Raw genomic sequence first — 25,879 nt, 5'->3', positions numbered from 1 at the left:
CTCTACTTAACCCCATTGGCTGCCAGGCAGGGTTTTGCTGATTGAGGGGAAGGGTGAAGCCATTTTCATTGCCTTAGAACTCAGTGGGATGCCTAGGACACAGTAGGTATCCAACATGCCACAAGTGGCTTCAGCCAGAACCTTGGTATTTCATAACCTGCTACCAGCATTGTTAGCTCCCTGAACTTACTGGCTCAATGGTGTAGGCCCTGCTTTAGAAACACATTCTTTTTAGGAAGCATGCTGCCACAAAGACACAGTAGTACTCACTGAGACTGACCTCTACAAACCAGACAAATCAAGCCTTCACTTTTGGTAGGCCAGGTGAATTCCCACAAATCACTGCTCTACCAACCCTTTCCAAGAATACACAGGTTGGCTGGCAGGTTGATGACCGTGCATCTCAGATATTCTAAGTCACATCTAAGTTCAAAATGGTTTTACCCTACCCCCTTACATTTTTACAAGACTGTCCTTACCTGAGAACATATACCAGTTTAACTGTAGCCCGGGGGGTAGGGGTGGGGGAGGGTACGACAACCCAGAGCTTCTGGCAGTATTTCCTCTCACCTTACACACAGCGATATCATGGCCTTCATCCATCACTTGCCCCGCATTGTATCTCAGCTGCCTCCCATCCTCCTCTCCGGCACTGAGCCTCAACTCCAGCCCCTTAGTCAGTTTACCAGTCAGTGATTAGAGAGACAAAACTGTTTCTTCTGGTTTTTTTTTTTTTTTTTTTTTTTTTTTTGTGTGTGTGTGTGTGTATATTTATGTTGATGTTTTGGAAATTGCACATATATGTGGAGGCCACAGGTTAGCCTCAGTCATCATTCCTCAGGTTCCTTGGTTTCTGAGACAAGGTCTCTCACTGGCCTGGAACTTGCCAAGTAGACGTGGTTGGCTGACCAGTGAGCCCCAGGAGTCTGCCTGTGTGTCTCTTACATAGGTTCTGGGGATTAAAATCAGGCAAGCACTTCACTGACTGAGCTATGGCCCTAGCCCTGCAAGCATTTGTTTTGTTTAAAGAAATGCCTGAATAATTCAGAAATGTGATGGAAAGTAAGCTACTTTGCACTGTTGGCTTCTTCGGAGGAGGCATCCTGAGGTTTCTAGTAAACTCCTCTACAGATCTTCTCTGTTAAAAACAAGGATATCGTAAGAATGCAAGCCTGGATACCTTACTCCATGCCAGTATTTATGAGCCCAACTAAACATCTTGTTCTTCCTATGGCTACACAATATTCCGCCATATGAATCTGATGTAATGTGGTGAACCAGTTCCTGGTAATGGTTTCCAGAGTTTGTACAGGTTGCTTGCTTTCTATTTATAATCATTGCTACATTGCAATGAACCCTCAATAACATAGGAATCATTTCTCACTTGTGAGGACACATCTGAAGGACAGAAGACTAGAAATAGAACTGCTGGAGCACATAGTTCTTGACAGGGTTCTCTCGAGACAACTTACTGTTCCATAGCCGATGCTGACATCAAACCTGCCATCCTCCTGCTTGAGCTTCCTGAGTGTTGGGACCATGGGTGTGTGCCACTGTGTCCAGGTGATTCCTCTACTAGTGATAGTGGTCTAGATACACACCCTCACCACTTATGTGTGAGTGCCTGCACAGCTAAGGATAGACAGGCTGTGTGGAGGCAGTTTTACTGCCAACACTCAGGAGGCAGAGGCAGGCAGAACTCTACAAATTCAAAGCCATTGGGTTTACATATGGAGCTCAGAGCTCAGTTACACTGAGAGACCTTGTCTCAAAAACTGAGGAACACCCAAGGCTGACCTCTGGCCTTTATGTGTATGTAAACATGAGTACACACACAAATTTAGCCCCCAAACACCTACACGTTTTAATTTTTCATTTTAAATGCTGTTTTTGAGACAGGTCTCATTACAAAGCCCAGGCTAGTCTTGAGGTGGTCTTTTGAGGGGGTGGGTGGAAGCTATATAGTCTTCTGTAGCCTTAGACCCAGTACCTCACTAAGTAGCGGAGGCCCTCCTTCCTGCACCTCCTACATACTGGCATTTTCAGTAATATGCTAGCAGACTCCATTTAAGGTTTTTCTCCTCCCCCTCTTCTTCCTCCCCACCCCTTAGTGAGACAAGGTCTCACTAAGTAGATCTGCCTGTCCTGGAACTCACAAGAGATCCACCTGCCTTGATTTCAAGTGATGGGATTAAAGGCATACATCAACATACCAAGCTTTTATGCTTTTCCTTAAAAACAAAATAGTTAAAAAGCAAAGATTATAAAAATGTATAAATGATGCATATTATAAGTAATATAAAAAATAGTTATTTCATGTTTGTTCTTTAAAAAGTTCTAGAATGGACAGGCAATGGTAGTGCCATGCCTTTAATCCCAGAACTCAGGAAGCAGAGAGGCAGGTGAATCTCTGGGAGTTCAAGGCCAGCCTGTCTACAAAGAGAGCTCCAGAACAGCCAGGGCTATATAGAGAAACCTTGTCTGAGGAAGGGGGTGGGGGATGGGGAGATAAAAGTTCTAGAATGGCTCAAGAGATAGCTTGGTCATTAAATACAAGGACTTGAGTTTGATCCCCTGAACTCAAGTGAAAAATAGAGACATGGTAGCTCACACTTGAAATACCAGTAATGTGAAGGTAAGAATCAGGTGGATCCCTGGGCCTCACTGGATGGCTCTCTTAGCCTAAATAGCTCCAGGCCAGTGAGAGACCCTCTTTCAAAACAATAAGCTGGGGGACTACAGAGATGGCTCAGAGGTTAAGAGTGCTTGCTGATCTTGCAGTGGACTAGAGTGGGGTTTCTAGCACTCACACTGGTTAACAACTGTAACTTGAGCTCCAGGTGAGGGTGAAGTATGATTCCCCCTGCTGGCTTTCTGGAACATACTCACTTTCTCTCTCTCTCCCCCCCCCCCTTAAAAAAATGTCTTAAAAAGTTTTTGGTCAGTGTATGAGAATCAACACCCGAGGTTGACCTCTGACCTCACACACAACATATGCACACACATACACATACATGCACACTAGTTTTCTAGACTATATAAAAAGCTCATCAATGATTTCTCTCTTCTGGGATTAGGATAAGATGGAAAGTAGACTTTTTTTTTTTTCCTTTTTACCATATATTCTTTTGGTTTGGTGTTAGGGTCTGAACCCAGGGCCTTCCTTGCTTATGACAGGCCAGCATTCTACCACTGAGCTAGACTTCTCATCATTAAAACATTGCCCATCTTTTAAAGGGTCTCACTATTTAGTCCTAGCTAGCGTAGGACTATGTAAAACAGGCTGGCCTTGACTCTGTGGTGACTGGCCTCCTGAGTGCAAGGCTTATGAGCATTTGCCACTCCATCCAGCTAGCACACATGTGAGTACAAACGTGCACACACACACACATGCACTCTGTGGAATATGCAGGTGCATATGCACAGAGGTCAAAAGTTGATGTCAGAAGTTGTCTTCTACCAGTTCACATCTTTTTTTTTTTTTCATCAAGTTAGATTTGTTTTGTTTTTCCTACATGTATGTATGAATGTATACCAAATGTGGAACTGGAATTAAAGATGGCTGTGAAACATGAACCCACATCCTCCGTCTGAGCAGAAAGTGCTCTTAACCTCTGAGCCAACTCTTGAGCCTCTCGATTTTCCTAAGATTTTATTTTTATTACTTTTACGTGTGTGAGCCTATGCGAGCCATGAGTGTGCTGGTGCCTGTGGAGTCAGAGAGGATGTTGGAGTTTCTGGAGCTGAAGTTGCAGGTGGTTGTGAACCCAACATGGTGCTGGGAATCAAACCCAGATCCTCTGAACAATAGCAAGTGGTCCTAACCACTACACTCTCTCTCCAGCCCTCCCACTCCCCCCCCCCCTTTGAGACAGAAGGCCAAGTTTAGTGAGAGACTGAACTTTGCTGACTGGCTGGAATCCCTGGGATCCATCTGTCATTGCCTCCCCAGCTCTGGGATTCTCACTATGCATTGTAGTGTCTGGCTGGGGAACTGAACTCAGGTCCACATGCTTGCAGAGCAATCACCTTACCACTGAGGAGCCATTTCTCCGGAGCCCCATATTTTTTTTCAAAAGTTAAAATTATTTCTAGGCATAGTGACACGTATCTATAGTCTCAGCTTGCTCCAAGGCAAGCACATCACAAACACAAGGCCTGCCAGTGCAACTCAGGAGACTATATCTCAAAATAAAAATTTCAAAGGGAGCTGAAGGTACATATTTCAGTGGTAGACACTTGCCTACATGTGAGGCCTTGGACTTAACCTCTAGGTTAAAAAAACAAACCAAGGGGGAGATGGCTGGAGAGAAAGCTGGAGTTTAATTCCCAACAATCATATGGTGGCTCATGGCCATCTATAATGAGATTTGGTGCCCTCTTCAGGCGACAGGCACACATGCAGGCAGAACACAGTATATGTAATAAATAAATCTTTAAAAAATTAAAAAAAAAAAAGCAAAAAATTGCAGGGCATTGGTGATGGCGCATGCCTTTAATCCTAGCACTCGGGAGGCAGAGACAGGTGGATCTCTGTGAGATCGAGGCCAGCCTGGCCTACAGAGCGAGTTCCAGGACAACCTCCAAAGCAATACAGAGAAACCCTGTCTCAAAAAACAAACAAACAAACAAAAAACACAAAAACAAACAAACAAAAAAACCAAAAAAAAAAACAAAAAACCTAAACTGCTCTTCCAGAGGTCCTGAGTTCAATTCCCAGCAACCACATGGTGGATCACAGCCATCTGTACTGAGATCTGGTGCCCTCTTCTGGGCTGCAGGGATATATATAGACAGAACACTGTATACATAATAAATAAATAAATAAATAAATAAATAAATAAATAAATACATAAATATTTAAAAAAAAAAAAAAACAAGCAAACAAACAAGCAAAAAAAAACCCAAAAAGGTAAAACTGCAATGTGGTTAACAAGGAGAGGCCCAAATAGACAATATGATCTCTTTTTATGAAAAAGAAAATAAAATTAGGCAGCTATGCTATCGTACACCTTAGGAGTCATTTTAGTCTCTGGATTCCTATAAAGTATAAAGCAATTACCAAGAAGGGAGGGCTTTCTCCTGAGGCCCGGGGGTACATGGTGGTCAGTCCCTGGGAATACAACTTCCACAGTGCTTGTGACTGCCATTTTTTTAAACTACAAGTCAATCTCATTCGCAGTAACTGTGTCTCCCTTCTCCCTCCCCTCCTCCTCTCCCTCTCCAGCCGTCCTGAGAGCCAGGGGAGGCCCTGAGGTAGCAGGGTTCCAGGCTTGGGAGAAAACATGCTGCAGGAACAGTCTGGCACCAGTGTCACTACTTACTACATGCGGCTACTCCTGTCAAGGAGTGGGGGACTGGAGACAGGGACACCAAAATAATCTCCAGAAGCCTGGGAGAGCAACAGGCAGTTGTGGTGTCTCCTCTCAAAGTCACCATTCCTTAGCCAGTGAGCCTTTCCTACAAGCTCATCCTGGCTTTCACATTTTAATTTGGTTCTAATACCAGGCAACAAAAGACAAATGACTTGGGAATCAGATCCTGTCATTTAAGCAAAGAACAAATTGTCCGTGGGACTTCTACCTGTGAGGACCAAAGAGAGAGATAATAAAGTCACTTGCTGCTGTGAAACATAGGAACATTGATGCAGTTGCTTTTATTTATTCGCCTATAAAGATGACCGCAACGATTGTGCTGAGTAACCCTCAGATTAACACTAATTATATTACTACAGACTGGTTCCGAACTGGATTCAGGGAAGGGGGAGAACAACGAAAATCTCCAAACACTGAAACAAAGGAAAAAACATTTCTTTTTCTTTTAAAAACTTAAAATGCTACTTTCCCACAGACTTCCTTAGACTGGGTTGCAGCCTGAGGTAAGACGAAACAAGGCTTTGGGCATTTTGAAGAAACTGCAGGTTAAAGTACAGTGCCACGCGTGGGCCTGAAACCCTGACTCGATGGAGCATCAAATCTCAGGCACATTCCAAATAGAGGCAGGTTCTCAAGTGTTTCCTAGTGTTCTCCCTCGTCACAAGTTCACGCCTATTTCCCTTTCCTGGCTGAGTCAGTATTGTATAAAGTCCCTTCATTGCTGCCCTGGTCAAACTGACTTTGGTGGAAACCTGGCAGCATCTGCAGCATCTACTCCGAATGGCAAGGTGGTGGACTACCGCTGGCATTCTTCCTCCTGAGACAGCCTCTGTGGTGGGGCTTGCTGAGTAAGGCCGCTTCGGGCAGTTGGAAGACAGGCGCACTGGGAGAAAGGCTGCTTACCCTTGGGAAAATTGACAATAGTTGCCCTGGTTCCTGGTGAAAATGACCAACTGAATCAGTCCATATCACTAGGAAAGGCCAAGGAAAAATAGCTTTCCCTCAAAAAATAATGAGAGAAGAAACCAAAAAATATTTAGGATGGCCCAAAGTGGTATGCATAAATCTCTTTTTTGTTATCATATCTAAGTATACATTTCCTAAAGTCCAGTTACTAGGTTGAACCAAATGGGATAGAAGAGAGAGGCCGACTGGAATTTCCCTCAAGAGTTCACAGCTGCGGCCTGAGAGGTCCTCGGTTTGCGCTGTGGGAGCCCCTTTTTGAATGAAGGCTTGGGTGGGCTAGATGCCATACTGGCTCCAGTTCCATTGGTCCCTGCAGAGTAAGCCTGGCTCCATTCACTATTGTTTTCTGGGGCCTGAGGTGGAGTACTCTGATACCTGGACCCGGATGAATACCACGAGCTGTTTCTGTAACGACCTGCACTGTCATGCCGCCCTTGGTTTGTGGGGTCAGTGGTCTTCTGGCTTTGTGGCCTGTAGCCTTGTCCTCCTCGCCTGTTGCCTGGAAATACCTACAGATAAAAAAGTACAATGTTCATGGTGCTCTGTCATGATGATGACTGGTTTGTGCCACTTTAGTTTATATTGTGTTTTGAATCAATCCCACCAGCCAATCCAACCTATTCACTCTGTCATAATTAATGCAGATCTCCCTGCCTCTCATGCTTAGGTCTTCCCTGAGGAGTCCTGTCTCTTTAGATGTGCATGGGAAGGAAGTGAACACAGAAGAGTCACAAACTCTGAGTCAGACAAATGTCTGAACACATAGATCCTAAGCTACCTGTAAAGACATGGGCACATGTGTGGGAGTTTGAACATAATTGTCCCTATAAGTGTAGAGGGAGTGGCTCTATTAGGAGGTGTGGTCTTTTGCTGAAGGAAGTGTGTCACTGTGGAGGTGGGTTCTGAGGTCTTATATGTGCTCAAGCAACACCCAGTGCCTCAGAATACTTCCTGTTGCTTTGGAATAAGATGTAAGACTCTCAGCTCCTTCTCCAGTACCATGCCTGTCTGCGGATCACTATTTTGTGTCATGATGATAATGGACTGAACTATAAGCCAGCCACCCCAGTTAAATGTTTTCCTTTATAAGAGTTGCAGATGGGGGCTGGGATGGAGGGTTGGAGGGGGCTATGGGAGGATGGGAGGGAGAGGGAACTGGGATGGATATGTAAAATAAGATTGTTTCTAATTTAAATAAAATTTACTAAAAAAAGTTGCCATGGTCATGGTGTCTCTTCACAGCAACAGAAACCCTAAGACAGAAAGAAGTTGGTTATCAGGGACTGGGGTATTGCTGACACCTGACTGTACTTCTGTTTGAAGGAATATGGACCTTGGGAAAGTGGATTAGGAAAGCAGTCGGATGCTTTAAGCACTGCTTAATGGGCCATCCTAGCAGGAGCACGGAAGACAGTGGTGCTGAGTGTGAGTTGATGAACTCCTGGGCCTGGCTCAAGCTACTTCAGAGGGGAAGAATGCTAGTATGTTACCTAGAGAGCGTTCTTAGGATATTTTGGTAAAGAATGTGGCTGCTTTTTGCCCTTGTCCAAAGAATAGCCTTTGGCTAAAGTGATGAGTTTTGAATTAATTCCGTTGCCAGAGAATACCCTAACCAAAAGTATGTAGGTGGCAATCTGCTTGTTATGGATTACAAGCTGCCAATAATACCACATTGCTGTGACAGCACAACTTTCACATTATAACCCAGGAAGCTTATAGGATTGGATTTTTTATCTTCTAAATCCAATGTTCTATCAGTTCTGAAGAATTACTGAGAGACTGCCTTTGTGTTTCTCCTTTAAACCAAGGAAACAAGACCATGGACTACTCTGCGGCTCTCTAGAGTTTGCTTCCACCCCTACCAGGCTTACTTTTCCCTCCCCTGATCTACTCATACTGAGCCCCTTGAGTCTTGCAGCTTTCAGATGCATGGGGGTGAACCTGACACTTGAACTGCTTGTCTATCCTGAGATGGGTGCACAACTCCCAGTGTGACTAATTACCAGACAATACAACCTACAACAAACTGCCAAGAAATGAAAAGTCAGCTGTCTCGGGCAACAGGAAGTCTCAATTGGCTGGTGGTTTGGAATATCATCTCAAATGCTTTCTCAGGAACTAATGGAGACTAGGTGGAATGGGACTAGAGAGGAAGGCAATCCAATGAGCGATCCGCACTGAAATGCAACAACTAGGTGTCCTTTGTCCCTCACATGCTCCATAAGAAAGAGCATTACCTCCTGATGAGCCTGGCAGGACTTGTCACTGGAGTCTGCCATGGCTGCTGAAGTCTCTTCTGGGGCACAGTTTCTCCTGTTAGCACCTGGAAGGCTGGGAGCAGAGGCACAGGGGGAAGAAGAAGCAGCAGACACCTCACCAGGGCCGCTCAAGGACACAGATACCACTGAGCTGCATCGAGATCTGGTTGAATAGCTGTTCTTTGGATGGGACACTGAAACAGAAACATAAGGACTGTGTTGTAGTCCAGTGAGCAATTTAAGGAACACTTTGGGTAAGCAACAGTTTGATGCCCAGAACACACACAGAGGTGGAAAGACTACCTCAAACTTCCCCTGACTTTCACACGGACTTTGTGGCATGCCACACCTCCCTACTAACAATAAGTACATTTTAAAATGGTTCATGTACCAGTCATAAGGAAAACCTATAAAGTGGCTAACAAGAGGGAAAGGAAGTCTTCTTCTCCCAAACCCACTACTCTGTGAAGAATTTAGAGCTTCAGACCAAACCAAGCCACCAACCCCCCTCTCCCCGAACTGATGGCTCTCAGCATTTCCTCCACCTAAACTCCTGGCTGCGGTTCCAGCAGACTAAACCCTGGGAATGACAGGCCAGATCACATGTTTCATTTGCCATTCAAGAAATGTCCTGCAGGACAGATTTTTACAAAGAAAGAGATAAACAATCAAATTTCTGCTAAAGTCTTTTTTAAAAAATTGAATGATGTAAGGGAAAGATAATCAAGATTAAATACAAATAGAACTTGTCTTTACAACAAACACTTATCTTGCCAAATTTCTTTCTGCAAAATAACCCCAAATTCAATATATCAATATAACTGAAAAATATTATTATTTTCAATTCAAATGGCCTCAGATATCATAGTTTGAAGCACTCCCCAGATGTCTTTTTGGCTATAAGCCTGGGTTACAGTGGGTTAATAGTCACTGCCCCAGGGCCAACATTTCCTATTTTGTTTTGTAGTGCTAGGGAGCAAACCCAAGGTCCCTGGTATAAGCTAGGCAAGAGCTCCCCACCCTCCACCTCCAGTCTCAACAACACTGATTTCATCCTGAGAGGAAGAAGAGCGGAGAAAGTTCAGAGCCTGGTCTATTATTAATATATGCCTATAAACTCCCACTTTGCTTGGACCCCTCCCACTTAAAAATGTTTTTATTTTGTGTGTGTAGTTTACCTTGAATGTATGTATGTCACTGTACATATGCCTGGTGTCCAACGAAGTCAGAAGAAAACACTGACTCCTTGGAACAGGAGTTAAGGATAGTTGTGTGAGTACCAGGAACCAAATCCAGGTCTTTTATAAGAGCAACAAGTGATCTTAACTACTGAGCATCTCTCCAGCCCCAGAGAGATTTATTTTTATTCATGTTTAAGTATACATATTTCTGTGTGTGCAAGTGCCCACAGAGGCTAGAAGAGGGATCACTGGGGCTAGAGTTATGAGTGGCTATGAGGCATCCAATGAGGGTTCTGGGAACTGAACTCTGGTCCTCTGGAGAACAGCCCTTTCAACCCGTAAGTTATGGATCTTTCCAGCCCCAGCTCTTTCCCACTTCTAATGCTATTACTTAAGGGCCTATCATGTGCCTCATCAAGGCAGAGATGATTATCTCTGTTTGAAGAGGAATAAAATGATGTCCAGGAAATCAATGCTGAAGCAAGAACTCAACTTGGCCTGATCCGAGACCCCCCAACCCCCACTAGTCACATTGTCGCATACCACTTCATCTTAGCAGAAACAATGAAAACAAGTACTCTGCTGGGTGCTGGGGACAGGTCTGTATTCCCAGAAGTCCCTGTCCTCCCCTGAAGGCACGAGAACCGGGAATAATTTAAGGCCAGCCTTGGAAACTCAGCAAGTTCATAGCCAGTCTGAGCTCCAAAAGAACAAAAAGTATTTCACACTTCAGGACTGTCAGTACCCATAGCCCCAGACCCATAAGTACCCCAGGGACTTTTCACGTGAATGAGACAAGAGGCATTGAGGAGCACACTGAGGAACACCAGTCAGCACACCTGCCCACCACCAGGGAAAAAGTCTCCTTAGCATTTTAGTGTCCAGAATCTCTCACCCTCTCACCTTGTCCAAATGAATCAATACTCTGTTTCAGGGTCTCCACATCACAGGTGAACCGGGCTACTCTTCCCAGATCTTCATCATATTTCCGTTCACTAACAAAGTGCTGGAGAAAAGACAGAAAAGTTTCCCGGTAAGAGACATTGTACACAGAACCTAAAACACACACAAGTGAATAGAATTATCTTCCATTTTTTCATTTTTACTGCTTTAAAGTTTACTAAATGACCATTACATTATGAATGCCAAGTAATCAGACAAAGTTACTCTTTTTTCAAGAGCCCAAAGATAAGCCTGATAGTTTAATGAAATGTTATAAATGGCTAACACCCAATGGTAGAACCCAAAGGAATAGTAAGGAAGGAAAAGGAAGAAGTTATAACAAAGGATCATCTTCTCCTTGTACTCGTCTCCACAGTTTCATTTTGCACAGAAGCAGAGGCAGTCAGAGTAATCATAAGCTACAACAATGATCCTGTCCAGGTTGGTTGTTCTTTGGTAGGATCCGCCTTAGAAAAGGCACTTTGTCTCCTTATAAAATAGGATTTCAGAGTCTTTGAAATAGGAGCAATTTCTTGAGATGGAAAATCATCCATGTGGAAAGGCAACTCTGCAAATGAGACCTTTATGCTGCAAGTGATTTAATCCTTTTAAAAGCAGACTGAGCTGAGAAGTAACCAGCCCCCTGAGTCAAAAGCTGACTATACTATGGAAACTGTGGGATGAGAAACATGTCAGGAATGAAGCACTTCTGGGGATCTATTAAATAAACAATGTCTAGGTGGCCAGGATACACACACACACACACACACACACACACACACACACACACACACACACACACACACACACGATGAGTAGATGAAAAAGAAAAGAGCTCAGAGAAGATTTGCAACTGAACTCCTCCTCAGAGCAGATCTCCTAACTGGGGGTAGTCTACTCCCACTTCAAACGCATCAGAATTCTTGGAGTACATCCAGAAATACCAATAGAGAAAGAGAAAATTACCCTTGAGACTTGACATCCTAAAAGTTCTGAGTACACTGCAGTTTAGGAAAGCATACAGACTTCTTGTAATGGCACTTTCAGATATAGAGGATCTGTCTGATATTAATTCTGAAACAAATTCTAGGGTTTGTTGAGCCAAAGACATAATAGGAATGACAGAGGTACAATGATCTGGAAATAAGACATTTAAATTGCACAGCACCCATTTCAGTACATTAAAAATGTGGAAAGAAACAGATCCTTAGTCAGCCTACAGAAATATTTCTAGAAACCATTCGTTTAGCCTCATAGGAAGAGGAACAGATGAAGCCTATGGGAGCCAGAATTCTCATCTAATTATGAAGGGATTTCTCCCAGACAGCTGAATGGGAATGACTGGCATCAATGTGAGGGAAATGTTCTTTAAAATTCTGTAATGTGCTATTAGTTAATAAGAAATAGTAATTTTAAACTCACACTTTTACCCCAATCAATTCTCGGAGGATGGAGTGAGGGACAAGAGATACTCAACAGGCTTCCATGAGCATTGGCTCAAACTGTACACCTGTGTCTGTGTTTTCAAGCCTCCACAGGAAGCATCCCTCCCATATATGTCAATAGAGTGCATATATTCACAGAGCAGAGGTAAAGCTTAGGAATAGAAAACGCCCTCCCCCACTTCTTGATCAAAAAGCTTCTGTTTATAAACAATGATTTAGAACACACTGCCCATGGGTACCTACAAATAATCCAACTTCTCTTGGGGTCACACAGTCTCAGAAATACAATAAAAAAAACCCAATTTATTTATTTTTATTTTATGTGCAATAGGTATTTGCTCGCACATATGAGTGTACTGCATGTGTGCCTGTTGCCCAAGGAGGCCAGAAGAAAGCATTGGAACCACTAGAACTGGAGTTACAGACAGTTATGAGCCACCATGTGAGTGCTGAGACTTGAACCCAGGTCCTCTGGGAAAGCAGTCAATGTTAAGGATTATATAGTTTATCCTAAATGCTGGAGATCTGAAGCAGGCTGGTGAAGTATGAGAATCAGACATGGGGTGGGAAGAACAGGAAAAGGGGAGAACAGGGAGACTCACCACACCACAAAAGGCTAAGCAACAGATGACAGTAGAAAAGGGCATGAAAAACAAGGTCAATCTGAGACTCAGCAGGTGGGCCCCCTGACAGATTAAATGGAGGACTGGAGAAGTTTCCTAAGATTTCCTACCCAGATAGCTGGAGAGATGATAGAACCATTTAAAGAAAGTCTGGAAAGGGCCACACTTGGAAGGAAGGCTCATGGTCTAGTGTGCTCTGGGCTGCTATGAATTCTGGAGATCTGCTGGGCTAGCCCTGAGAGTCAGCGAAAGGCAGAAAGGAGAAGAAAGTTTCACCTTGATATCAGCCCTTAGTTCAATCAACTGCTCCTCCGACATGCGCACAGCCACGTCTGTCATCTTCTTCAGAACTTCTGCTTTCTTCTGCCGGCTGAGCAGGATTTCCACTGTGGAAGAAAGGGGAGCACAACACTTAGGCTGTGGTTAAAGTGAGATACAAGTAAGAGCAGATGCCTTGAGTGTGCATCAAGACAACCAAGGCCTAGCTGCCCACTCATCCAGCAAACGAAAATACCAGAGGCCTAGTTGCACCTTAGGGGTCTCTGAAGGCAGTTCGAAGACAGGTGTTTATGAAAAACAAAGATTTACAAATCACTTGCCATTTCTCTCTCCTCTTCCTACCCCATTTTTTTCTCAAGAAGCATATAAATTAAGAGATTATATATAAAACGTTTGACACAAACTTCATCTAGAACAAACAGGTATAGAATGAAGTGAAAGCATTCCTCCTTCTGATTTTGTTGTTCTCTGCTCAGAGAGCCACTAATAGCTTCTTATGTGTATTCCAAATTCTGTCTATGATTGTATAACACAGACCTCTCCTTCCTTCATAGGAGTCTATAAAATACACAATCTTCTCTTCATCTTAGCCACTGCTATTCTGTTGTTTATGTCTTACTCAGTCCTCTACAGACATGCACCAACTATTCAGCACATCTACTATTGATGAATAGTCAAGTCTTTACATTCTTTTTAAAAAATATTTATTTATTATGTATATAGTGTTCTGTCTGCATGTTTACCTGCATGGCAGAAGAGGGCACTAGATCTCATTATAGATGGTTGTGAGCCACCATGTGTTTGCTGGGAATTGAACTCAGGAGCTCTGGGAGAGTAGTCAGTGTTCTTTATCTCTGAGCTGTCTCTCTAGCCCCCACCTTATGCTCTTTGCACCTGCTCCTATGGCTATGATGAATAACAGACCCCTACGCCCAAATCCTCCCATGGACAGTGGGCAAAAGAACCCTTAGGAAGCAGAGCTAAAGGGACTATCAGATGACCCAAAAAACATCACCACCAGGCTGAGAATTACTATTCCTCTCCAGCAAGGTTGTCTGGTGATGGCATCTCATTCAATAGCCCAAGCTTGTCTGGAACTCACTATGTAGCCCAGGATGTCATGGTAATCCTCTGCTTTAGCCTTCCAAGTACTGGAATTCACCACATAAGCCATTACAACCAGCTCTGTCCTGATCATTGTTTTTTTTTTTTTTAATTTATTTATCTTTATTTTATGTGCATTGGTGTTGTGTGTGCATGTGTCAGGTTCCCTGGAACTGGGGTTACAGACAGCTGTGAGCTGCCATGTGGGTGCTGGGAATTGGACCATGGTCCTCTGGAAGAGCAACAAGTGTTCTTAACCACTGAGCTGTCTCTCCAGCCCCGATAATTGAATTTCTAAGTGAGAAAATTTACTGTAATTATCATCTTCTTTTTCTATCAATGTAACATAGAGGAAGGGACATTTTCTCTTCTTTGAGTTTATGGACCCAAGCCATGATGTACCTGATCAGAGCTTTAGTTATTCAGAGGATATGGTCTTTCAGACAAAAGGACCACCCATTATGCTTCAGAGGCATTGCCACTGAGAAAAAGCTGGAGATGTATTTATTCCATTTATTTAACAAATAATCTTTAGCTTTTTACTTTACATACTGCAAAGTGTCTGTGTACTAATGTGATGTTCTTAGAGGCCAGAAGAGGGTGCTGGGTTCCTGGAACTGGTGTTAGAGACAGTTGCGAGCAATAATGTGGGTGCTGGAAATTGGAACCAGGTTCTCGGCAAGAGTATCCACTGCTCTTAACTGCTGAGCCATCTTTCCAGCCTCAGAAGGATGTGTTTATTTTAAAATAAAGAGGACCCTGGGCAGCTGAAGCAGAGAACTGCGGCAAAGTCTACTAATCAGATAAACATTCTTGCCCCTTCTCCTTTTCTTCCTCTCATAAGTCCAATGTTAAGCCAGGTCTGATGGTGCATGCCTGTAATCTGAACATTTGGGCAACTGAGGAAGGGTTATGATTTCAAGGCTAGCCTGGGCCACATACTGAGTTCTAGGCTGGCCTCAGCTACACTAGCAGATCCTGTCTTAAGAAATCAATCCAAATTAAACTAAAACAAAATAAAATGTTGAGTACCAATGTTCTTAATTAAAAACCAATTCTGGGAGAAGTGGGGAAAGCAGGAAGAGAGGAGGGAGGGGGAACTGGGATTGGAATGTAAAACATAAATTAATAAAAAAAAATTAAAAAACAAAACAATTCTGGCCTTACTCCAGGTGAGGTGGTTGTGTGCTATAGTCCAGCGTTCAGCCAGATACAGAGTTCCCAGGGTGGGGCATTCAGGAGGCTCTAATTGAAAGCAGTCTAATGCAAGGAATTATGTCATGTCACCCCTCCCTGACCAAATCCTTATGAGTAATCTTTTGAGGAGAGCACACTGTAAGGATGGCTAAGCGAAAGGACAGAGGAGCCTGGGTCCCCTGTACCATGTTAGCAATGCCCTGCTAACCATGACTGATTACCTCTGGACTTAACTTCCCAGGAGCATAGTAAATACATTTACTTAGGTCACTCTATTGTATGCAGTCATTCTGTACCTGACTGATCACACAGAACTTTACCCCAGGGCTAGGAGACAGCTCAGCCAATGAAGTGCTTGCCTTGGAAGCATGAAGATCTGAGGTAAATCCTGAGAACCTAAGAAAGCCAGGAGGCCAGAGGATAACCCTGGGCATCACTCCTCAGTCACCAACCACTTTTTTCTTTTCTTTTTTTCCCTTTCTGGGTTCTCTGTGTAGTCCTGGCTGTCCTGGGACTCTGTAGATTAGGCTGGCCTTGGATTTACAGAGATCCACCTGCCTTTGCTTCCCAAGTACTGGGGGATAAAGGAACCTGATAACTGCAGTCCCAACCAATTATGCTTGATTCCTAACAGTCAGACTGAGTGCAGGTGTGTAGCATAGGTGTGGAGGTCGTGAAGAAGATGCTCTAAGGGGTTGGTTCTTTCTCCCACCATGGGATTTAGGGGCTGGACTCAGTGAATGTTAAAGCCATACAGATTGCCCCAGTTAGACTTCATTCCTCCAGTCGAATAAGTATTCAAGGCATCCTGAATTCTCAGCTCAGTGCCCTTCCCCTACTTCCTGATTACAGACACTGAATAAAGATCATCCTAAAACAGAAAAATAAAAGAAATTCCATGACAGAAAATGACAAGAACAATTATTGTAAGAGGCATGGTGAAGTATCCTCTTATTATCCTAATGTTTTAGCTTTACCAAAAAACACAAAACCCAATGGAAGCTTTAATCACTAGAAAGAAAAGCAACCAGGAATCCACAGGGTGCTTTCTTTTCCTAAGGTCCATGCTATGGTAGCAACACCATGATACAATGTTTTGTAGATTAAATTCTACATTGAGAATGTTAAAAATCTGGGGGAAAATGTAAAAGACTCTTATGGAGAGTAACTATGTGAGCACAGTACAATTTCTCAAGGCTGACTAATTAAATTTATAACTTCCCCTTTTTTTACTTATAGTATTTAATACATAAACTGTCACTGTATGGGCTGGAGAGCTCGCTCAGCTGTTAGAAGCTAGGCTCACAACCAAAATAAACTATCACTGTAGATGTTCATACTAAACTCTGAGAGGCAACAACCTATTGTTTGTATTGGTAATAGTTTTTTCAAGTCACTATGTAAAATAGGCTGGCCTCAAAAAGATTGGCCTGTCTCTGCCATCCAAGTGCTAGGATTAAAGGTGTGTGCCACCACACCCTGGCTCAATAGTTTTAATTAAATATCAATCATCTTACTTGCTTCAGCTTTCACTTTGTCCATTTCAGCAAGCAATGCCACTTCTCGATCCATTAAACTAGGAAAGAAAATGACAGAAAAAAAGGGTTAGATGAGAAACTCAAATACTAAAATAGGATAATTAATAATGGAGAAAGACTAGCAAATTTGATCACTAAATACTGATAAGAAACAATGTATGAACTACAAGAAAGTGTAGTATTATATTCACAACAAATAATATTTAAAGATTCTAAAGTAAATAAATGGATTCCACTCCTCCCTATTGTCTTATGTAAAACAGCAGGCAAGCTGTTAGAAATCCAGGAGGTTAGATCCAGCAGATGGCAGTAGCAAGCCACAAAAAAATGTTTCTTAGTTATGTTAATGTGTTTATGGAAATAATTTCTTTCCACAATTTTTACATTTTGGTTTATTTTTTAACAAAAAAAAATTATGTTATCACTCTGTCCTGGAACTCTGTGTAGACCAGGCCAGCCTTGAAATTCACAGAGATCCACCTGCCTCAGTCTCTCAAATGCTGGGATTAATGTGTGCACTGAGCTTGGTTTATATAATTTCAAAATTCCTCTTCTAATTTTACCAGGCAATATCTCTCTCTGGAAGGGCCACAGAAAGTTGCTTAAGACTTGGATCTATGTATCCAACATGTGAACGTTGTGCTTTTGCAGTTTGGACACAGAATAGTCCAAGTTGATTTTTTATACAAAATCAGCATTAATCAGAAAAGATGGAAGAGTTTCTTACAGAGTTGTCCTTCCTCATGTAGGGGACAAGACCAAGGGCCTTGAATGAGAGGTGCAAGTGCTCTACTTACGATTCTTTTCTTGCAGAGCTGGATGTGGAACACAGGGCCTTGTGTGTGAGGGAGGCTAACATTCTACTACTGGAGTTTTACTCCCAGCTCTTGTTTTTGTAAGACAAAGCCTAGCTGTCATTTAGGCTGACCTTGAACTTGTCAGTCTTCTGCTTTAGCATCCCAAGTGCTGGGAATACAGTTGTGTGTTGCTAACCCTGGATTTAGTTATTTATATCTTTATTACATACTTATTTACTTATATATGTATGTAGGCTGTCAGAATCAAAGTGAAGAAGTTCACTCTCTTCTGTCACCATGTGAGTCCTAGCTAGAACTCAGGTTGTCAGGTGTGTAGCAGGCCCCTTCACTCTATGAGCCATTCCATCAATCTGAGATTTCTCCTTCTTAATAAAGTTTGGCACATGCCTTTGGCACATATGGTGGTGCACACCGTTAATTCCAGCACTCTGGAGGCAGAGACAGGTAGACCTCTGAGTTCAAGCCCAGCCTGGTCTATAGAGTGAGTTCTAGGACAGCCAAAGAAATCTTGTCTTTAAAAGAAGACAAAAACAAGAGGCTGGAGAGATGGGTCAGCAGCTAAAAGCACTGGCTATTCTTCCAGAGAACCCAGGTTCAATTCTCAGCACCCACGTAGCAGCTCACAATTGTCTGTAACTCCAGTGACCAGAAGTCCAACAACCTCATGCAGACATGCATCTAGGCAAGACATTAGTGTACATAAAATGAATAAATACATTTAAAAAAATGAAACAAAAAGGGTATAGTACTAATGTTAATAGAAATTCTACTCTTCTTTCTGATTATAAAGGCAATCACACATACACGTACACAACTATTTATCTATGTAATTGTGTCAGCACAAAGTAATTAATAGGGAGACTACACTATCATACAGGGCAGGGAACAAATACTTCCCAGAAAAGAGCCAGAGAATGCTACTCTGATGATTATGCACGTTAATAAACAAATTTGTGTGGCAAATTAATCTAACAGCACCAGACTGGAGAGAAAAAAAACTATCCTGAGTTGGCCACTAGGCTGTGAAACATTTCCACCTTGTTTGTTCAAGAACTCCAGCAGCCTCTAAAATACCCACAAGCCACATTTTAGGACAGGAACTGCCAAGCCTACTGCTTGCCACCCTCCTGCTGCCAGTTCATCTTAAGATATACACACTGTTAGTACCAGATGACAAATCCTTTGTCTTTGACTTCACAAAACAAGGGTTTCACATCTCACAGTCTTCACTACGAAAAGTACAGCTGTGCAGGATGTTTTTCATCAAATCCGGTTCTACAATGACACTACCAGACCTTTCTTGTGGAAATATGAGGGGGTAAATTGTGATGACATTCTTTCCACTGTAACGAAGAATGGTGTTCATTGGTTTCTACAGATTCATTGGTGAACACAAAAAATTCATAGTACATTGACTAGCAATGCAATATTATGAAAACCTCTTACATTCTAAGAGACTGGAACTTCTGCTAAACCTCACAGCCAGATAAATAATACACCTCTATTCACTTAAAACTTGAGACTGAGAGCCTGCTGTGTACCTAGCCTGTTTGTTTAACCTGCCTTTTGGAGAACACTGTGACACCCAACCTTACTAGCCTTGGGCTTCCAAGTACTCAGCTTTGCAACCTAAGCTAATGTATTACTATAATTTTTAAATTCTTAATTCCTTCATGCAGCTGAACTAGAGTAATGCATGTATATCATTTGCTGAGAGCAGCAAATGTAGAGATTGAAAGCAATCTTATAAATGTTGAACACATTTGGTTACTGCTTGATTACAAACAATGACGCTTGTAACACTGTTTGTCATCTGGGTGAATGGGAGTCAATGATTCCATCCCTTATAAAACCTCTAAAAAAAAAGATTTCTATAAAGTAGCCCTTATTTCTTCTGCTTGTGATACCTTCAGACCTGTTCAATAGAAGAGAGCAAAGTCCTTTCAGGGACAGACACACATATACACTCTTTTAAAAATATGAATGTTTTGTCTTGTATATATGTCTGTTTGCCACATGTGTGTTGATGACTGTGGAGGTCAGAAGAAGACATCAGATCCTGTGAACAGGAGTTACAGGCAGATGTGAGCCACTGTGAGGGTGCTGGCAATCAAACCTGGGTCCTCTGCAAGAACCACGGATTCATCTATCCAGCCCCCTTGGGCTTCACTCTTGATTAAGTGACACCAAGGACAAGTGCTTTAGTTTCTTTCCTTAGAGTGACATTATTAATCACTAATGTGTTTAACCCATGCAATTGACAACATGAGCCCTCTCTTAAAAAAAGTTACTTTACATTTTCATGTCAAAGATGAATAAAAACTTAGTAAAGACCTGTCTTGAAAGTCTGAGGACTTGCATTCAATCCACAGAACCCATGTAAAAATTCTGGGCATGGTGACACACACTTGTAACTCCAGGCTGGGGAGGAGAGCACTAGCAGATGCTTGGGGCTTGTTGGTTGGTCAATCTAGCTTAATTAATGAACTCTATGCCAGTGGGAGACCCTGCCTCAAAAAGAGGTGGATAAAGTTGGGTATTGTGGCATATACATCCTAGTACTTTGGAAGAAGAGGCAAGCCAGCTTCTATGAGTTCAAGGACATCATGGTCTACAGAGCAAGTGCCTGGCTAGACAAGGCTACATACTGAGACCCTGTCTAAAAAACAACAACAACAAAACCAAAACAACCCTCCCAATCAAAGCTACATACATACAAAAGGAGGTGGATGGAGGATAACTGGGTTCAATTCCCAGCACCCACATAATGGCTCATAACTGTTCCATGGGATCCAATGTCCTCTTCTGATCTCCATAGGTACCAGAGACACGTGCAGACACAACATTTAACACATAAAATAAAATCTAAATTTTTTAAAAAAGAGATAGATGGGATTCCTGAGGATGAATCTTGAGATTGGTCCCTGGCTTCCACATGCACTTCCCCGTACACAGACACATAAATGCATTTCAAAAACCAATGAAAATTAGCAATTACTTCTTTTTGTTTGTCATGTTGCCACAACATCTACTGAAATACCGTGGAGTTGGCTCAAAGTAAACAGGAATTGAAAACAGAGCTTGAAGGAGCTCTGATAGGGGATATCCTTCTGTATATATGTTTCTCTTATTGGTTGACATATAAAACACTGATTGGTCTGTAGCTAGGCAGGAAGTATATGTGGAGCTACTAAAAGTGAATTCTGGGGGGAAGAGACAGAGAGAGGCCACCAGGAGACACCATGCTGCTGAAGGAGTAACATGCTGGATTATGGGTAAGCCACAGCTTCGTGGCAATACATAGTTTAATAGAAATAGGTTAATAACTAAAAGAGTTAGCCAGTAAGAAGCCTAAGCCATTGGCCAAACAGTTTAATATAAGCCTCTGTGTGTATTTATGTGGGACTAAGGGGCTGCAGGACCAGGCAGAACAGAACCTCCATCCACAGAGCTCTATTAAAGATTTTACAACTCATTAAGATATATAACATTAAAGTTACTAACACCTCTCATTAAAAATTCCTGACACAATGGCTTTATGTAGTCTTCTTAGGTCATTTATTTTAAGCAAAGAACTAAGGGCAGAGTGTTATGGCTACCAACACATCCACATAGCCAATATATACCACTGTTTTATTCTTTTAAATTTTCTATTTTTTTTTGAAAGTTTTCATCATAGAAAGTTGGATAAATGTGTTTACTACAACATAAACAGAGAAGGGTAGAAAGTTAAAATAAGACTATCAGAAAGGTTAGATATTGGATAATAGAAAAGGTCTTTTTTTTTAAACAATAATTTATTGTAATTCAACTTTCCAAATCAGAAATTTCACTGGAGTTTCCTATCTGTTGTTAAGCTAAACAGTGGTCCCAGCATGTAATGGTGGCTGAAAGAGCCACTGCCCATGGTATGAAGTAATCGTTTTTACAATCATAAATGCATTAGAGACGAGAGTGAAATCTCAGGGCCTGATAGCAGGCTCATTCAGGCTGTCAGACTTCCTTGACCTTGCTCACTCCTCAGTGAGCAAGGTCAGGCACTAAGCTTCCCTTAAGGCTCTCTGCAATGGCAGTATGCCACAACAGCATTGGGTAGGCTGGGAAGTGGCTAATGTGATTTGTTCAACATTGCTGCTTGGAAAGACAATTGGGTCTTATTTTTAGACAGGGTTTCTTTCTGTAGCTCTGGCTGTCCTCGAACTTACTCTATAGACCTCGATCTTGGAGATCCACCTGCCTCTGCCTCTACCTTTGCCTCCAAGGTGCTGGGATTGAAGGCATGCACTACCACCCACCCAGCTTGGTGTAGGTAATTTCTGTATCTTTTTTTTTAATCATGAAATACACTTTGCACCACTGTCACTATTACTAGGGAACACTGAATGGTCTCTATCTCCTCTAGGAGTCCTCTAGGACTTCTTATAGCATTGCAATTGTTTAACTTATTTTAAAGCTTTTGCACAATTTATTGCTCAGAGTAGCTACTACTGCAGCATCACCACTGACATCTCTGAGATATACTATGTGCCTGTCATTTCAAGCAAGGTCTTTGATTGATAACCCTAACACAAAGCTATTCATTTTGAGTCTGGCTTTGCCTGCAGTAGTTCCTTGGCACTAGAAATAATCATCATTTCTTTATGATTATTGCATTAGGAAACACTATTTTAAATACAGCTGTGGTAATTCTACAGCCAATTATGTAACAAGATAACACTATTATAAAATAATAAATATTCCTAGGTAATATTTTTACTCGATCTTATTTGCTCAAAACTTAAACCACATTTACTCTAATACATTTGTAAATCAAAGCAGAAACTGAAGCAAAGCCAATGAAAACAATATTTTTTTCCTTTTAAGAATGTATTCTTCCCATTTAAAGCAAATGGGAATTAAAAGAGAATTATCAATAGTTTTTTGTTTGTTTGTTTTCTAAAACAGGATCTCTCCACATCTCCCTGGCTGTCCTGGAACATACTATGTAGAAGACCAGGTTGATTTCAGACTCACAAGATCCACCTGCATCTGCTGCCCAGGAGCTAGGATCAAAAATGTGTGCCACCATACTTGGCAAGTAAAGTGCATGGGTGTTTTGCCGGCATGTATGTCTGGTGTCCCTGGTGCCCTTAGAGTCCAAAAGAGGGCTTAAGATGCTCTGGGACTGGAATAACAGATGATTCACAGATGAATCCAGTATGCAATCATCTGTATAGGTGCTGTGAATCAACCCTGGATCCTCTGGGAAAGCAACAAATGCTCTTAGCTGCTGAGCCATCTTTCTAGTTTCCAACAGTCTCATTAGCAGAGAATGATGTTTCCTATGTTTTTTAACCCTCCACACCCCCAGCACTGACATTACTGGAGTACATTCATTCTCCCATGCTCTGAACAAAATGGACAACTTAGGGAGCCAATCTGCTGAGCAGAGTAACCACAGCAAAACCAAACTCCAGAACTAGCACACATTAAACTTCATCAAATTCAAGAACTAACACACATCACCTCATCAAACTCAAGAACTAGTACACATCACCTCATCAAACTCGAGAACTAACACACATCACTTCATCAAACTCAAGAACTAGCACACATTACCTCATCATACTCAAGAAATAGCACAAATTACCTCATCAAACTCAAGAACTAACACACATCACCTCATCAAACTCAAGAACTAGTATTCATCACTTCATCAAACTCAAGAACTAACACACATTACCTAATCAAACACAAGAACTAACACACAATAAACCTCAGTGTTGTGAAATTCTAAGGGCTCTTTTTGCATGGGGGCTTTTATAGAGCATGTGGACAGGACTTCCATGTTTATTTTCCTGCTTTTATTAACTAAATTTTCTTATATTAGTTTTTATTTATAGGTGTGTGTGTTTATGTGAATATACACATGTATGGTTGCTTATGGAGGCCAGAAGAGGGTGTTAGGTACCCTGGAGCTGGAGTTACAGGCAGTTGTGAGCACCTCACTGCAAGTGTTGGCATTGAACTTGGACCTTCTACAAGACCAGGAAATATTTTTAACCACTAAGCCATCCCTCTGCCCCTATTTTATTTTTCAGGTAAGAGTTTTGCTATATATCCCAAGTTGGTTTTGAATTCAAAGCAACCCTTCTGTTTCACCCTCCTAACTTCTGAGCTTACAAGCATGTGTCACTATGGCCAGCTGATTCTGGAATTTTCAATTTAAATTAAAAAAAATTTGACCTTTCCTTTCCACTCTTTTTTAATGGTTAAAAACATCTGGATTCAAACTCACCCAAAGCTGCCCACACCTATAATCAATTACAGTACTCAAGCTCTGAGGAGGACTAGTTTGAGGCCAGTCTGGGCTATGCAGCAAGATCACGAGTGAATGGTGGTTATTTTTTTTTTTTTTTAATATATATGAACTGCCAGGGAAAATAAACAGTTGTGACCTATACTACCAAGAAGTTTGTGGCTAGACTTCTAGGTAAGAAGAACAGCTGGAGTGTTAACATACATGGTGAGTGACTGACTGCCTGATCTTTATTTGAAAACACTATTTGTTTTGTGCAGCTTCTTTATAGAACAAGAACATCCACATCTCAGGCTCCAGAAACAGAGAAGAATTTGTGAACTAACAAGGTAAAGACTACAGAATAAAGCAAACAGGGATACTTGTTAAGACACAAAAATCAAAGCATTTTAGATATACTTTGTAGTGGTAAAGTATTAATACCAGGAATGACTTTTGGCTTTTACAAAAAAATAAAAATTATTTACCTGTTAAGGCAGAAAACTGTGACTTCTATTCTAAAAAAGCATAATAATTTACGGTCAATACAGAAAAAACAAAAAACAAAAACAAACAAACAAAAAAAAAAAAACCCAAGAGGGACCGATGTAATCTTTAAAATTATTTAGTTTGTGTATGTGGTCAAGGCATACACATGAAATCAGAAGTCAACTTATGGGCATTTGTTCTCTGCTTACACTATTTGGGTGCTACCAAGTCATTAGACTTGGCAACAAGTGCCTGCTGAGTCAGCCCACCAAGCCCATAAACGTAATTTTTTTAAAGACTTGCTTTTTTATTCTTTGTGTATGCTTGTTTTGACAGCAAGTATGTATGTGAACCATATGTATGTCTAGTGCCTGAAGAGGTCAGAAGAAGGAATCGGATCCCCTAGAACTAGAATTATAGATGGTTGTGAACCATCACAGATGTATTGAAAACTGCAGGAGCAACAAGAGCTCTTTTAACTGTCATCTATCCAGCTCCCCCACTTGAGGCAGGGTCTCATGTAACCCAGGCTCGTTTTCAAGTTGCTAGGTACCCAAAGATGATCCTCCTGCCTCCACCTGCCAGTGCCAGGATTACAGACTGCGCCACTAAGCCTGTTATATACACAAAGCAGTGTTGGGGACTAAACCCACAGTCTCTGCATGTTGTTAGCCAAGCACTTGTTTTCTTAAGAGAGACAAGACATATATTCCTTGGGCAAATGCTCTTAGTTCTGACTTTATTCTTCTCTTCTTTCAGCTACTGTCCCCTACCTCTAGCTCTGCCTTGCCCTTCTGTAGACCTTTGGGTCTTTCCTAAATGCAGTGCCTTATGTCTACCTTCTACCAACAGAAATTCTGTTGTGCCCCTGCCCCCCAGTTTTGATAATGATTCATTTCTTCAAGAAACATTTATTAATTAGCCCCACCTTGCTGTTACTAATTTAGTTTGAAATGGAGTCTTGCTATATATATTGCCCAGGCTGGTCTTAACTCCTGAACTCAAATGATCCTCCTATCTCAGCCTCTGAATTCTGGAATTACAGGTACATGCTACCAACCTCAGACCCTTAATCTTAATACTGTTTCCATTCCTGAGATATGACCCAAAGAAAACCTCAATCATGAGACTCTAAGCTGTGACTTAAGGACAGTGATTTCAGATGGGCATGGTGGCATATGTTTTTAATACCAGTACTTAGGAGGCAAAGGCATAAGGATCTCTATGAGTCTGAGTCCAATCTGGTCTACATTCCATGTCATGCATAGCTATATAGTTAGACCCTGTAATAAACCCTCCCCTCCACCCAATCGAAACCAAACCAAACCAAAACTTTAAGACTTTCTGACTTAGAAAAAAACAAAAGAACACTGGATATTTTGGTAGG

The 25,879-nt window shown here is 41.9% G+C and overlaps 1 protein-coding gene across 3 annotated transcripts in view; it reads right to left on the bottom strand.

The window, feature by feature from the left end:
- Positions 1-5,630: 5,630 nt before the first annotated feature.
- The window catches only part of Spats2 (spermatogenesis associated serine rich 2), a 63,841-nt gene continuing 43,592 nt past the window's right edge, over positions 5,631-25,879 (bottom strand). For all 3 annotated transcript variants that reach the window (XM_051189843.1, XM_051189844.1, XM_051189845.1), the window contains 5 exons: positions 16,888-16,946; positions 13,067-13,176; positions 10,684-10,786; positions 8,579-8,793; positions 5,631-6,850 (listed from right to left, as the gene is read on the bottom strand). In XM_051189843.1, coding sequence (XP_051045800.1) covers positions 6,539-6,850; positions 8,579-8,793; positions 10,684-10,786; positions 13,067-13,176; positions 16,888-16,946 — 799 coding nt within the window. In that variant the 3' untranslated portion in view covers positions 5,631-6,538. The remainder of the gene's footprint in view (positions 6,851-8,578; positions 8,794-10,683; positions 10,787-13,066; positions 13,177-16,887; positions 16,947-25,879) is intronic.

The sequence above is a fragment of the Phodopus roborovskii genome, unplaced genomic scaffold (genome assembly GCF_943737965.1).
Source record: "Phodopus roborovskii unplaced genomic scaffold, PHOROB, whole genome shotgun sequence".
NCBI classification, from domain to species: Eukaryota; Metazoa; Chordata; class Mammalia; order Rodentia; family Cricetidae; genus Phodopus; species Phodopus roborovskii.
Note: the sequence above shows the minus strand (reverse complement) of the source record. Positions and strands in the feature narration are given on the sequence as shown.